This window comes from Thunnus maccoyii, chromosome 2 (genome assembly GCF_910596095.1).
Source record: "Thunnus maccoyii chromosome 2, fThuMac1.1, whole genome shotgun sequence".
Classification (NCBI taxonomy): domain Eukaryota; kingdom Metazoa; phylum Chordata; class Actinopteri; order Scombriformes; family Scombridae; genus Thunnus; species Thunnus maccoyii.
This window is the reverse complement of record NC_056534.1, coordinates 13,616,088-13,631,394: the sequence shown is the minus strand read 5'-3', so window position 1 is coordinate 13,631,394 and position 15,307 is coordinate 13,616,088. Positions and strand designations below refer to the sequence as shown.

The window sequence follows — 15,307 nt, the reverse complement described above, 5'->3', positions numbered from 1 at the left end:
GTTGAATAAAAAAATAACACATTAGGAATTAAATACAGTCAAATGGATTAAGAAAACTATAATTCAACAACTCACACAAGTACTTATCCACAGTATTTTTATTGTTAATAGTTTCCCAGTTGTGTACACCCAACATTGGTTTCTTTCACTTTCATTTATTTCCATTATATTTATTGTAAATCAAACACTTCCTGTTATCATTTAAGAGCCAAATGTTCAAAGGTATAGGCCACTATTCTACATGTAGCCTCCTGTACAAACATTTATTAGATTCAGTTCATCGCATATGTCATTGCTGTCAGAACTAATAACAAATTTTAAAAAAAGATTGTGTTAACCTGTGCTTGTTCTAGCTGTAGCAATCAATATCCATGCTGTCCTTTCTGTCTCACTGAATCTTGCAAATCATTGTACCTTAAAATATTTCTCTCTCATAAGGAGTTTAGATTAAGTAGTTACTAACTTTTGTTACTGCTAATCATACTGAATTCTTGCATTCTTGTATTTTATGTGTGTATTACAGTAGATTTACATTATAGAATATGACTGACATTATTACATGTATTTTAGTATAAACTGGTATATTTTGGAGACAGCATAGAGCTACTGTATACAGTAGCTTGGATCTCTTCTCTGTAATGGCTAAAAATGTATGTAAGTTGTACATTCTTCTTTCTCTTTCCAAAATTATCCGCAAACAACAGTGTGCATGGAAAATGGATTAAAATACAGAACTGCGTTTGCCTTTCACGATCCTTTTCACCCAGTGATGTTATCAGGATGACAGTCAGTCTGTCCATTAACCAGGGGCTGGAAGCAGACCTGGACCATTTAGACTGCTGAGCTGTAAGGGCTGATATGCTCATCTCGCAGAAATCTTTAAAGGCCTTTTCAGTACACACAGCAAGCTAGGTACAGGGAGAGGAAATTGGACTCAGCACAGATAATTGGACAATCCACTCTGATGAAAGGCCTTCTTTTTTGTTTAGATCTTTGCAGTAGTTTAGGCGATGTTTCCTCCAAGATAAATACTGTATGTCTGGAAAAACCTATATTATAAATGTTGGTTTATGAAAGAAAGTCATGCTGTTTCAATTACATAAAGCAAATTGATGGTTTCATTTTGTCTTTCTTCTAGCTTATCACACAGTCTTGTCAGTGTTTTGTACTGAAATGCTTGAAAGCAAGTGCATTAGTGCTCCTGCATTCATACAGTGTGCATAACAAAAGTTGAAGGTCACTCACAGGTCTCAGCGCTGCAGCAGTTTATCATGGTACAAAGAATTCAATGCCATGCTGTGGGTAGGAGCAGCAGGCAGGCAGACAGACTGGGACAACTCCCAACAGACTCCTCATATAAACAGCCGATGCATTTTCTTATGTATCTTATTTTCTATCGGTATGAAGCTATAAATTGACGACATTCTCTTTTATTTGAATGTACTGCTCTAATAGTTGAGCCTTTTGCTCTTTAACTTTCCCTTTAGCTATATCAGTTATGAACAAAACACATTTATAGTCATTTCTGTCCCTCACTTCACTCTGGAACACGCAGATGAAGAGAAAAGTTAAAGGACTCTCAATTAAAGATTGATTACTACACAATCCCTGGTGTAGTTGGTGTTATAGACCCATGTCCAAATAATTGTGCCATCAAAAGATGATGTTTTTTAATGGAAGCTACCACATATTCTTTTAGACATAATTCAGCTCATGATGTACTTGTCCTCCAGTGGTCGAGGCTGCTGTTTGAGATCCTGGCCTGACAGGATGTCATGAGGTGGCCAACAGCGGCTGTAGGCACCTCACGCCGCACCTCAATCCACAACTAGAACCTCAGTTGACTATATGCTTGTTTCTAATTAAGTTCACCTTTGTTTTTCTTTTTAAATTGCAGAGAAATTTGTAACAAAAAAACTGTACAGTTTTTGTGATTGTGGCAATTGTACTTGTACTTCCCAGCATTGTGGAGACATGGACCTGCAACCTATGGACGTGATAAGGACGCTTTTTCATTAAATATCATGAGCTCCTTCATAACGAGCTCAATCCTGCTTGTTCTCTTAGATTAAAAGTTCTCCACATTCCTTACTGAGAGTTGCCCTCAGCAGCTTTGTGAATATATCTTAAGAGGAGAAGAGCTGTGAGAGGGAGGTGGATGCTGGTGAGCATGACATTGATGGACTGTGGCATCATCTCAAATGACACGCTCCTAATGATGATGGCCTCCTGGCCCCAATACTCTAAACCCACACAGGTCTCACAGTACATGTGTTAACAGGGACGTGCTGCTCTGCTGTCTTGTGCCCACTGTAAAAGGGTTTACCGTACATTCATTAAGGTGTCTGACTTCTGCTCACCCTGTTGTCATACTGATGTGGATAATATCATGTCATTTGCATACCATCCTGACAGGACAATGAAACATGCTGGCAGTTACGGACAGATTAGTAAGACGGTGTCCCTCTCTAAATAGCTAGAGGCAAGGCCACACAAGGGCTCCAACTGATTGTCAGGCATGAGCTGTTTTCAGGGCCAGGTCTGGATTAAACACTGCCATTTAGGTCAACAGCCATGAAATTTGCATCCCCACCTATTGTTCTGTGCTGTCATTAGCATACAGCACCATCTGACACCAGTGACGTGACACCATCCAACCAGGAATATTCTCCATTATCTTCAGCGATGAGCTATTGTTTATTCTGGACTCACTGAGGAATCATGCTCTTATGTACTGAATTCCTACAAGAAAAAACAGTGTCATACACTAAAATTACTACATGTAACACTTCCTCCGCCTCAGTGTACTTTATATTACATTTTACTTGTTATTCAATCAAATAAGATTTTTTTTTTTTTTAATCCGACTTGGGGATCTAAGGGTGGAGGGTGCCACATATTGTATAGGCTGCAAAGTGCTCTAAGACAAACTTCTGATTTTTGGCCATAAAAAAAAATAAACTTGGCAGAATACAAGCTTAAAAGTGAAAGACTAAATTATTACAAGTCAAAAAGATTAAGGCTTGCCATAATGGGGCTGCTGTTTGGCCTTTGGAGACGGAAACCCACAAATCCAGATCTCCTCTCTCTGGTCCTGGCAGATGGTTTATAAACACACACTCTCTGTTAGTGCTCTTCCATAGTCCTTCCTTGTATTTATAAAAGCAAAAGTGCCTGTTCCATGTTTCACAAGTGCTGGCGTGACACCCCACATTGACAAACAGGAAAACAAAAAGCCGGCAGACGACAGAGAGCTGTGGTGTCAGGGGCCACGAGGCTGTCAGCTGTGCAGAACGTGTGGAGGCCAAAGACGGGGAGGGCATCTATTATGCTCTATTGTGTGATCTCAACCACTTGTTTTGTTTTGTTTGTCCAAGCCTGGCTCTCATCCATTCTTTTCAGCAAGCTTTTCACTCTCCCACCAGGAGAGTTGACATCATGATATGGTTAGCGTGCGTCCAAACCCCCCCACAGCCCAAACACTTCATTGTTTGTCTGCTTGAGTTTAATCATGCAAGAAAACCCAGATTGCCTCAGCAAGTTTGGAAGATTGATGTGATGATTTTTTTTTTTATTATTTATTTATTTTTTTGCATAGGGCAGATTCTGAGCTTTACATCTAAGTGAACCTGACAACTGTAGTGAGCATCTGATTCTGATGGAGGAGATTCATTTGCACATCAAACAGTGTCTCTTCTTTTAGTTGACTTGAGGTGTAACTCCTGGATTAAGGGTGTTGATGTTTATGCTAGTGGGCAGTTTTTATTTTTATCCTTTATTTATTTAACTATATAAATATTGCCACGATAATATACTCTAATATTAATTATATATATATATGTATTGTTGGGTTTTAATTGGAGACTGAGGATTACATTAATTGGTAACAAAAACAAACATTTTATGCATCTAATGTGTGTCTCTTAGCACCTCAGCAATTATGTCTTTAGTCTCAGTTTCTAAATGATTAAATGGATCTACTGAGGCTCATTTGGCCTAAAAGTTATGTGTGCAGGTTTAGGTTGTCCCCTCCATTCCTTCTTGCACAACTCAATTTGAGTTTAAAGAGCTCTGCACTCATGTACAGACAGCCTGAGGTTATGTACTGTAAAGTCTTCTCTGTGTGAATATGACTTGTGAAGAGAGAGGGGGAGCCAGACAGTTGTGTAATGTGTGACAGGCCAAGCAGCCACTGGCTGCTGTTCACTGTACTGCCCTTAGAGTTTCCCTAAATTGGTCTACAATTTCACTTTATGCTTCTTTTGCTTTCAGTATCTCCAGATAAAATGTCCCTCATGAATTAATGAAATCCTGCATGCTTGTATATCATGTTTCTTCTTCTGGTTCCTTTACATACCAGTGTAAAGGAACCAGTTCATACTAAGGATTGCACTGAAAAGCTTATTATTCAAGAGATTTTGAACTCAACTTGAATTTATTAAACAGGGTATTTAGTAGCTAATGGTTAATATGGCTAATGTAGCAAATCCACAGCAGTGAGCTAATGATGGGCTTAAGATTTCTCATTGCCCATTTCTGTACAGACGCCTTGTCTTGACTGTTACACGTGCCTGAGAATTAGTGGTCTAATCCAGAGGACTTAAACAGTCTCAGGAAGCTGCCTCTGTCTGTGAGTAAGAGTTCAAACAGAGTTAATAACCTGGTTGGTTTGAGCTTAAGCATCGCCCTGACAAACTTAATGGGCATCTAGTTATCTGTATGTTCTCAAGTAAGTAACAGCTGAAGTGAGAGTTAAAGCGTGTGAAAAGAATGCATAACTAGTTTACCATGAAGGGTTATTTCCTTTGCAACTGTGGGAGTCCTATGTAGGGTGACATTCCTCAAGGCAAGAAGCAGAGATTTTGATCTTTTTGTCTCCTCAGGACTCCACCCACCTTCTTTTGGCTCACAGTAATGAGCAACAATGAGGGGTTTGGAGATTAAATGGGGCTGATGGTACCCAGTGATTACAGGGATCATTGTGTCAGTCAACACAAGAGGAGCCTCCACTTCCTTGTGTGTCTCCTTTTCAGCTATTCACAGCCTTTTCCAGTGTCCTAAATACTCAGCATCTGCTGTTTTGTGGCATTTGTTTTTGTGAGGAAAAAAGCCCAAATTAAAGAGCAAGTGAAGATAGTTTTTCCCTTTTAAAAACTAGGTGCAAGTGTATTGATATTGTGTATGTTGTGAATATTTTTGGATGATAGATGTTTCCGTTTGCATTAATGTCCTAAAAATTGAAGCCACTCACTTAGATTTGTTAAAACGTTTTGTTATAATTCACATTAAGTTATAATGTTTTACATTTTTTACCCATTTCTTCTTCTCTTGAAGTAGTTTGTAGTAGTATATGACTTTGGTAAGTCCAGCCAAGGTTAGGATTTGTGTTTGGTCTGATAAATAGTTTCTTTTTGATAGTTTCATATGCCCACAAACACAATTTAAGCCCTTGGCCTGTACTTCCTCTGTTGTCAAGCTTAGCAGGGCAGAAAGTACAGCAGGCAAGACAGAGGACACAGACGGATGGTGAGAGCAAGAGAAGGTCAGACATACGAGGGGGTGGGGGGAGGTGGGGGGGGTGTCGCATTTTGGAGGGCGAACTTCAGTTTACCCTCAAGATACGTCACCCAGCCAATACAGAACCCTGCAAACAGTTCACTTCACTGATTGGCCGAGACAGGCCATAACAGGACAGCGCTGGCGATGGAGTGCCATTGGCTGTTTATCCTGGCAATGGTTGACAAGAGCAAAGAGAAACATGGACGATGCAATCTGACATTCATACAGTCCTTTACCCCTCCTCCTTTGCTCCAAATAATCTGCTGTAATGTTTTGTACTTGTTTTTAAGAAAAATACCCCATTAAGTTTATTTATTCTTCAAGTTACTTGGAGGTTTTAGATAACAGCAGCATCATATTTAGTTAGTATCTGCTGAATCTTTCTGTCAGAGACATTTATGTCAGAGGATTTAGGGTCATTTATTGCATAAATGGTTATGTGCCTTTCAAGACCATATATGCTGTTGTTGGGTACGGCAAAAAGAAACTAGAAATGCAGGCGATAGAGGGAGAAATCATCAGATCAAATCTTAACAAGTAGTGGCAACATTTGGACCGAGTGGGAGTTTAACAGATTATAAACACCACCTCATGGTCTTCATAAAAGTGTTTGTTGACTAAAAGTAACCTGATGCCGATCAGCTTCCAGTATGCATGGCATAAGTGCCTTGCAGAACCACCATGTGTCAGTTTTTTTTATGTGATTATAACCTCTTTCAAATTGGCTTCTGTAGAAAAATGAGACAATCCCAGTTAAAATGGATGCAGTCTACGTGTTCCTTTTAGCTCATTAATATCAGGGCTTGGATCTATGAGTTGCCTGCCGCAGTGTCTTTTTTGATATTATCTCTGGAGGACACCAAAGTCAGAAATTGTTGACTTTCAAGAGTAAGACTAAGAAAGAGTGTTTCACTGCCCTCTCTGGTTGAAAGTTTCAAGTCTGTTCTTCCTGTAGCCACACCATAATCACTGACAAGTTTGGTTAGGTGTGGTCAGAAGTGTGCTGTGTTGTACCTGTAACCGCACCTAAAAGTGATGTCACGGTGTACTGGCAAACCCTGCAGAACACATCTACATCACTGCAGCAAGGTGAGAATTTAAACCAGTGGGGGTCAGCAAAACAAAATTACTTCACCTAATATTATAAGTTCAGAAATTAAAAATGAACAAAATAAACAAAAAACACATTTGTTCAATTGTTGTTTTCTTTATTTAAATATGGTCACACTAACCTGTAAGTGGTACAACTTTATGCATCTAAGATAAATTGTCATGTCGTTTAACATATTTTCTCAACCACGACCTCCTTTCATCTTTGCATCTTTAAAGCTGCGTCCATACAGTACAGGAAAACATTTGTCTCCATTTCCCTGTATTCCCCAGGGTGTCACAGGCCAGCTGAAGCGTACTTTATCACAGGCTAGAGACGTGCTAGTCTTGCAGAGAGAGAGGTGTGTGTTGGAGTGGAAGTAAATCAGAAAACAGCCTTCTCAAAAAAAAATTTTGTTCACAATAAGCCTGTTGCTGTAGGGGGTGCTAGTACAAAAAAGAAAGCTAACTTGGCAAAGCCTGTTGGAGCATGGATTCAAATTGGAACTCAAATGAATGTGAGGTAATTTATGTCAGTGAATCTGCCACCATTTGTTAAGTGCAGAACAAAAAATAAAGCACCCTGGTAGCCAAGTGGTTACTGTGAATGCGACATAACCACCATTTCCTTGGTTTGACTCCAGCTAGGGACTCTTGTTGCATGTAATACCCCCTCTCTTCCCTTGTTTCCTGTCTGTTTGTCTATATCAGCTTTCCATTAAAGGCAAAAAATGCCCAAAAATATATCTTAAAAAAAAAAGTGCAGATATGAAAATGCAGAGACTGCATGTGGTTGTCAAATAACGTCACATGGCTACACCTGTCACCAAGGTCCTCTATCTGCTTATGTCATCACAGCTGGTGATTTCTCTGGCAGGGGGACAGTGCTCACCTCAGCAGTCCCAGTGTTGCTGACTCACGTTGTCCTCAAACTTGTACTCAGAGAGCTCCAAACACGTTCAGTCCTCAGGGTAAATGGAAAAATACATAATTACAGGAAAGTGTGGTCACTGGAAAAGCTGATGTGTCAATACGAATATTATATATTATCCACATGTACTACATGTACTAGTCTCTCACCATGATAGCTTTCACTACGCCCTCAATGAATTTTTGACACATACATCGGACTATCCCTGTGGGCTGTTGCTATGGTGATTTTAACACCTGTGCCCTGACAGTATGGCGTAGCGCTCAGCTGCCAAGTTCCACAGTGCGAACTCATCTAAAGAATGGCATTCACTCCAGCTATGTCAAACCTTTTGATAATTTGCCACAGCCCAGTATGAACACATATTACGAACACACCTCTTTTACTTTCATTGATCTTTTCGTTTGTTTCAAAGTCATCTGTCAAAGATTAGACAAAAGAGGGCATGTTATGGCCGTGAAATACTGTTTTTGATTATTTATGAGAATGTTATGGATACCGAATCTTGTTTCATTTTTAATTCATGTTGTCTGAATGTAGGACATGCAGAAGTGTCATGTGAAGTGTCTTATTTATTATTAATGGAAGTGTAACTCAGGCCTCCTGTATGTTATACAGTATATTTGTGGTGTTAAATACTCTACTTCTGCTATTTTAGTCCTCAGAGTCCTCCCACTCCTCTTCTGTTTTCTCTTCCCACAGCCCTCTCTGCCTTTTCTTTCTACTGAGGTGATGGTTTGTGCTCCTCAGTAGCCATTTGCCTTTTCCAGTTCTTCTAATACCCACCCTTCACACACACAAAATGCACACTTTCCCCCACTGTGTCAGCCCCCAATCTCCCCCAGAGGATCCATCTGCCCACAATCTTCAGCCATCCTGTACTCCTCCTCTTACTTACTGTGTGTGAGTGTGTGTGTGTGTGTGTGTGTGTGTGTGTGTGTGTGTATGCGATCATGTACATACATATGCCTGCCAGTGTGTGGGTGAGCATGTGGGGGGTGAGATAATGAACAGATCTTTTGCCTCCTTTGTCTTCCTCCTTGTCCACCTACAGCAACAGAGGGCAGAGGGATAATCTGTGTGTGTGTGTATTCCAAGTATTTCTCATGTTGTGAGGACTTGCCTCCTTTATGGGGACAAAAAGCAAGTCCTCTTAACATAAATCATTCATTTTAGGGTGAAGACTTGGTTAGGGTTAAGGTAATTTTAGGGTTATGTTAAGGTTAGAGTTAGGGTTCGGGTTTGACATGTGGTGGTTATGGTTAAGGTTAGGATAAGTCTCCTAGAGATTAATGTAAGTTAATGTAAAGTCCTCTGAAGTGATGGAAACACGACTGTGTGTGTGTGTGTGTGTGGGCACAACTTGCTGTAGTTTAAAAGTAACTCCCATTGCCGTCTCCAAGGGTGGGTGGTAGGTGTAAAAGAAAAAGAGCTCAGAGCTGCAGAGAAAATGACGATCACAGTGTGAGACAGAGTAGAAAAAGCAAGACAAATCACCCTGCAGCACAAACGCTAACTGTACTGCTTTCCTCCCATGACTCTGCATTGACACTGCAGTACTGTGGATGCTGGGGTGCATTGACCTTGACATTGTGTCTTGCCATGTGTCTCTGCACTAAAACACATACACAGTCACAAACTCACCCTACCACACACATCACGCAGATATCGGCTTGTTTCAATTATCTGTCTGCATGGTGTAGCGATATTACTACTTTTAGAAATCAAATCTTTGCACTTGTTACAGTTTAGGGCACCACCCCCATTAGAGGGAAAATAAATATCAATTTAAGCAGTTTCATAACCAGAGATTGTTATTCTTTTTGATACAGTGACCTCTGTCTTCTGCTTTCAAGAACACACACAGATAACTTCTGAGGACATAAAAAAAAAACCCTGACTCAAACAAATTAAGAAAAGATCTTTAAATGATGAGAGAAACTGATCACTTAGTGGAAGATGGTGAAGTGAAGTATGTGACTCAGAGTTATCAAAGGGCGGTGGGACACTAGGGAAAATTATCAACTCCTCTAAGGGAATTATTTCTATTCAACATCAACTCGTATCATAGAAAGATGTGGAATACGCCTATTTGTTGGAACGTCTTGCAGAGATTAGCCGTTTCAGCTGGTTCCAAAGTTTTGTGCAGTGCTCGGTTCACTCACATGGCCTACCAGAGAGGTGCAAGCCGTTTGCCTGCAGGGCATCGCCACAAAGGCACCTCCAGTGTTGGCTACACTCCCAGGCAACTCTGTGGATGCAGTTGGTCGCCGAGCAACGAGGGTCTGACAGCAGAGACTCCTAGCCGACCAGGTGGTCTCACTCCAGGTCGATGGAACTGAAGTCTGCGGCCGATGCACCGCTGGCACGGTTCTGTGAGGCAGTCAGATGTGGGCAGGCAGTACAGTCTCTGATGATTTGTGGCTGAAGTCAAATAGAGCTGTTGTGCTACACTAACTTTCCGAACTCTACTTGTTGAGTAGTAGCAGTTCTGTTGGCTGGACGACAAAACTTCAAAATGCTAAAAAAAAATTTTTTAAAAATGCAAGACTTATTATGGTACAAAAATAAACTGTTCCTTCAGTTTGATACTGAGGTGCACTGAGGCTTGATTTAGAAAAACCTTAAAATGCACACATACTTAAGGCAAGGAAACAAAAATGAATAGAGATGTCTAGAAAAATTAAGATAAACTATAGCAGAGTTTGGTGAGTTCAGATGAGGACCAGCCTGGTGAAATAAGGCTGTCAGTTCCTTTTATCGACTTACAATAACAGGCAGGGTTTTTTGCCATGTTTTGGGCATGGGGAAAACGCTCGGCGCCAAAACCTCTTATGAATATTAATTCTTTTGTTCTAAAGAGAAAACGTGGTTTGGAACTCCTAACTAAAATAGCTGCTTATCTTCTGTAACTAAAATCGTGGCTTATATTTCCTGACTCTAAGGAATTGTTTCAATTGAGTTTTACATGCAAAAATTCACATGCTTCAGTCCTTCACTACAATTGTGAACTCAATTGTGATAAAATTGTATGTCATACTGTATTGTGTGTACATATATTCAGAAAACACATGGTTTAACAGCAGTTCTCATTTCAGCATCTCATCCAGCATGAAATTTGTGAAATTGTCAAGGTGATTCTAATACTACTAACAGCTGCACAGAGGTTAAACAACACTAATTTGCTCACGCAATAAAAATAAAATGCAGTCTTACACAACATATCTATATACGTAGTCTATCCACAGTCAATAGAAAGCAGTATGGTCACACAGTAACTATTGCATTAAATCTATGAATGGCTAATTCATTCGTTTTATATCATACATTGGAGGTGGACCATCTTACAAGAAAACTTTTGCTGAGTAATACTAGCTGGTTCATGAATGATTGACATTTAATTAACATTAATTCAAACTTTGGCTCAAAGAAAGGAACATAATGGTGGTAGTTCAACTCAGGAATGTACACTCTAATTTATGGCAGGTCTGGCAGTTGTCTTATCTCAGCCCCGTCAGGAGGTAAGAGAGAAAGAAAAAGTGTGTGTGTCGTTACTTGTATAATCCTGGTAATTATTCCTTGTTTTGATTTGAAAAATGCATTTCAGTTTCGTAACTCAAGTCTTTGTCCATGTGAATGTGGAGTTCTCTTGACTTGTGTTCTTTGGTTAACATGACCCAAGGGTCATTTAAGTGTCTTTGTATCCTGTTGTTAATTTTGTTATATTGTCAGCTATCGGTCTCTCAGGAGATTGAGAGCACCAGTGCTTGGTCCAGACAGCCTCCATTCTGTCACCCCCACTATGAGAGGTGAAAGGCTAGCTCTGCGGATCCAAAAGTCTGGAACAACACCAACCTTGTCTCCTTGTGGAATTAAAGAAAGGGTTTGTCCTCATTACAGCGGAATGAAGCAATTATTTTATTTTAATCCAAAAATACCACCCTCATACATTCACTCCTGAAACATGTACAGTGAAATGCCTGAAAGTCAGAAGGGTCATGTAAAATAATGTAACCGGCATGCCTGACAGGAGGAATGCTGGTGAACCAAATCTGTAACTTAAAAGGCTTTAGTGGGGTGTTATTTCTCGGATTGACAATATAAATATGGTATATACAGTATACAAATACCATAATACTTCTCCCCTGAACAAAAGTGAAAAGTAACTAAGTACATTTACTCAATTACTATACTACAATAAAATCTTGAAGTACTGTACTTGAATAAGAGTTTAGACTATTTGTCAGTGAATAAATGTTACAACTCCTCAAGACCCAAGCCAGGTTCCCGTGTCTTGCTTGCCACCCGGCTGAAGTAAAGTGGGTTAGCCCCGAAGCTAACTTTGGCCCAGTCTTACTTAAGGTGGACCTCTTTAAGGTGCATCAGCTATTCTGATTTTAGTGACAATTTCACTCCTCAGCCTCATCCTCCTGCCAGGCCTTTTCTGGCAGAAACCCTGAAAACATGTAAAATCACAAAACAATCTCATCACAAGGTCTGCTTCACTTTCTTGTACTGGAGCTTTCGACCATATCACATATGCCCTCATCAGCAGATTGAGTTTGCTCATTTGCCATGGAAATGTAGATGTTCAAACTTGTCATGTTTCTGTGCACTTCTAGGACCTTTTTAGCTTGACAGTTCATTCTTTTCCTTGGAAACAGCTGTTGACAAAACAATCCCAATTCAAGGTCCATTAACTGGCTTGTTTGCTTTTGACTATGTCATTAGGTCAGCCTCCTCATGATTACCTCATTGGGCCAGAACAAGTGAGAAAGTGGATCTTGAGTTTAGGTTGTTTTGTCAACTGCTTGTTTCCAAGTTGAAGAATGAACTTTCAAGCCCAAAAAGGAGGATGCATCATGATCGGTTAAACTACTGGACAGTATACAGTTTATGGTAGTTTAAATGAACCCCTAAAACACTGAAATACTGCTTACTTGTTAATGCTTCACTAACTTGAACTTGAAAGGGCCATCTGACATAATGAGTAAGTTTTGATACTAAACGCCCTTTTTTGTAAAGTTTGAAAGCTTCTTAATGCGGCACCCCCCAGTGGTACTATTAAAAAAGTACAGTAGCATGATTCCAACCTTGGATCACAGAAAAAATGGCCAGGATTGTCACATTTTTGTAAATATAAAAATGTGTGTCTTTAAAGTAATTTAAAGGATGCTATAATTTTTTTTTTTTAAATGTACCTCCAATGGCTTTCATGTACATTTTGCTGGTTATAGTTGAATATTTTTAATTTGAATGTTGAACTTTTACTTGTAATAAACTATTTTAACAATGTTGTGTTGCTGCTTTTACTTATGTAGAGGATGCAAATACTTCTTCTACAACTGCCTCCGAACATCACAACAGTTACTACATCCTCAATATAATCTTCATGTATTTAATCTATCTTTTCTGTTCACCCATCTTCTCCCAGATCATCTGCCTACAGGACTTCTTTGGGGATGATGATGTGTTTATAGCGTGCGGCCCAGAGAAGTACCGTTATGCCCAGGATGACTTTGTGTTGGATCACAGTGGTAAGGCTTCCACAGCCTTTATGACTGGTAGGCCTGCCTAAGACTAACTAAACATCCGTCTCCATGTTTGTGTGTGTTTGTTAGTCCTGGTGTCCTTCCTCACCATTCCTTTCTCACAAGTGCTTGCAATGCTCTTTCCCTTTTGTAATTTGACAGCAGGAAATGGGGTTTGTGTGAGTATTGTATGATTCTTTTACCTATTTAATCCAGATTATTGGCATTTTAATTGTGGAAAGTGACAATTTTCATTTTACTACAGTATTTTTAATAGCCAAGAGCCCATCAGCAACAGAAAAGCATAGGCACTACCCATTTCCACACACACATTATGCTGTCAAATGAGGAAAAGATGTTGCATTCTTTGTGTCTGACTGAAACTTCAACCCAGCCCATCTCTGTGAATGCCATTGTGTTCATGTCCTGTACCGCATGTGGTGTACATATGATGTAATACACATCCTCTGTTGGATATCACCTCTTTCTCCTGCTGAAAAGCCACTGAAAGTTTGAGAGCACACAGGCAGGATATGACCTCGTTAAACCAGCAGATCCATTCACTGTCACAGCTATGTAGAACCTCAGCCAAGATTGGACAACCTCACGGGAAGGAAAAAGGGTTTATTTTAGTCACAGTCCAAAGTATTGACATCCTGTTTAATTTTCTTTTTTTTTTCTTTTTGCAGTTTTGTCAGGTTAGCTAACAACAGGAGGCACATCCTAACACACACATGCACACTGTGTGCTCAGGATGAATGATGGTGCATTGGTGGTATTCAGAGATAGTTGGAACTTTCGTTCCACTTACACTCCTGTGCTCCACTTTTAAGAATTAGGTCTTTAAAGAACAAAAAAGGCACACTGTACTCACTGCAGAAGGTACAGAAGCTGCTCTTCCTTTTGCAAAATAGGTCCAGTACACACTCTACTAAAAAATGGTAAAAAAATGGTCTGCATAATAGATAATGCAAAAAGGTATAAAAATTAAAGTTGCATCAGTGTAATCAGAAGTGATGGGCGGAGCGATTCTTTTCACAGTATCGGTTCCTTCGAGTTGATACATGTAAATGTATCGAACCTTCCGAGTTTTGATACTTTTTGCAAAATGTGCCGTCAGTTTCTCCGTGACACTCTGTTATAGTACATGCACATTCAACAGCTAGTGCTGCCTGCCCCACAAGATTTCTCTTCAGTGCATTACCAGTCATCATGTATAAGTTTACATTAATAAAGATAAAATATTAATTTAAATGCATTGATTCAGCATCCCACTTGTATGTTAGAAGGCTATATAAGCTCGATACGATGTTACAGAAATGTGATGTGACACTGACCAACGATCTGTCGGTCTTTTTGAGGGGCAGGTAGCAGACCTCCTAGTTCAAGAGAGCAGCAGTTCGTTCAGTCTCGTTCAATTTAACCTGCCGTCTGTCTCGACTCGAGTCGACTGAATCGCTTCTCGTTCACTCATACGTCCTAGTTCGAGAGAACGGTTCATTTGATCTCGCTCAGTGAGTAGCTGCCAGGCTGTCTCGACTTGAGTCACTCACTGATGTTCTCGTTCGAGACAATGATTCCCGCTCATTCATTGGTGCTCGTTCATGTTTTGAGCAACTGCACCACCGTAGCAGGCGGGCAGGCAGTGTGTGCAGTACCCTACGATAACAGTGAGTGGGTGTGGGCGGTATGAGTGGGGAAAAGTCCAGGATTCATGAGCACTCGGTACGTTCGACAGGCTGACCCAGTACATACCGGACACTAAAAAGATTCGTTCAAAAGGATTTGTTCGTTCGTTTTTGCCCATCACTAATCAGAAGAGGCAATTAAGGAAACAGAACTGAATTTATATGCATTCTCACCTGGACCCTCAAACATATGTTCAAGTTATTCATTTTGGACTAAAGGTTTTAAATATATAAATGTTCTGACTTCAGGATTTGTCCAATAAAAAGATTTGGTTTGTTGGTGTTTCGCATGTGTACACCATGAAAAGAATTGTGCCTTACTGAGATCTCCTTTAATCAGTGAGTGAAATATGTATCTAGAGATAAATAGTGTGGGGAACACACTCGAAATGCTGCGTGGGCGTGTTTTTTTCATGTGTTTGTCATTATATTACACCTCTCACCGCCCCCACCCTCATTACCACAACCCTGACATGCTTTACCACAAGCTTTATTACAACATCAGCTGT

General features: G+C 40.0%; 1 protein-coding gene across 4 annotated transcripts in view; it reads left to right on the top strand.

Annotated features, from left to right (window-relative positions):
• dclk2a (doublecortin-like kinase 2a) overlaps positions 1–15,307 on the top strand; it is a 47,826-nt gene that overhangs the window by 15,612 nt on the left and 16,907 nt on the right. For 3 of the 4 annotated variants that reach the window (XM_042388292.1, XM_042388309.1, XM_042388317.1), the window contains exon 3: positions 13,014–13,143. In XM_042388292.1, coding sequence (XP_042244226.1) covers positions 13,014–13,143 — 130 coding nt within the window. The remainder of the gene's footprint in view (positions 1–13,013; positions 13,144–15,307) is intronic. The other variant, XM_042388300.1, reaches the window with a different exon arrangement.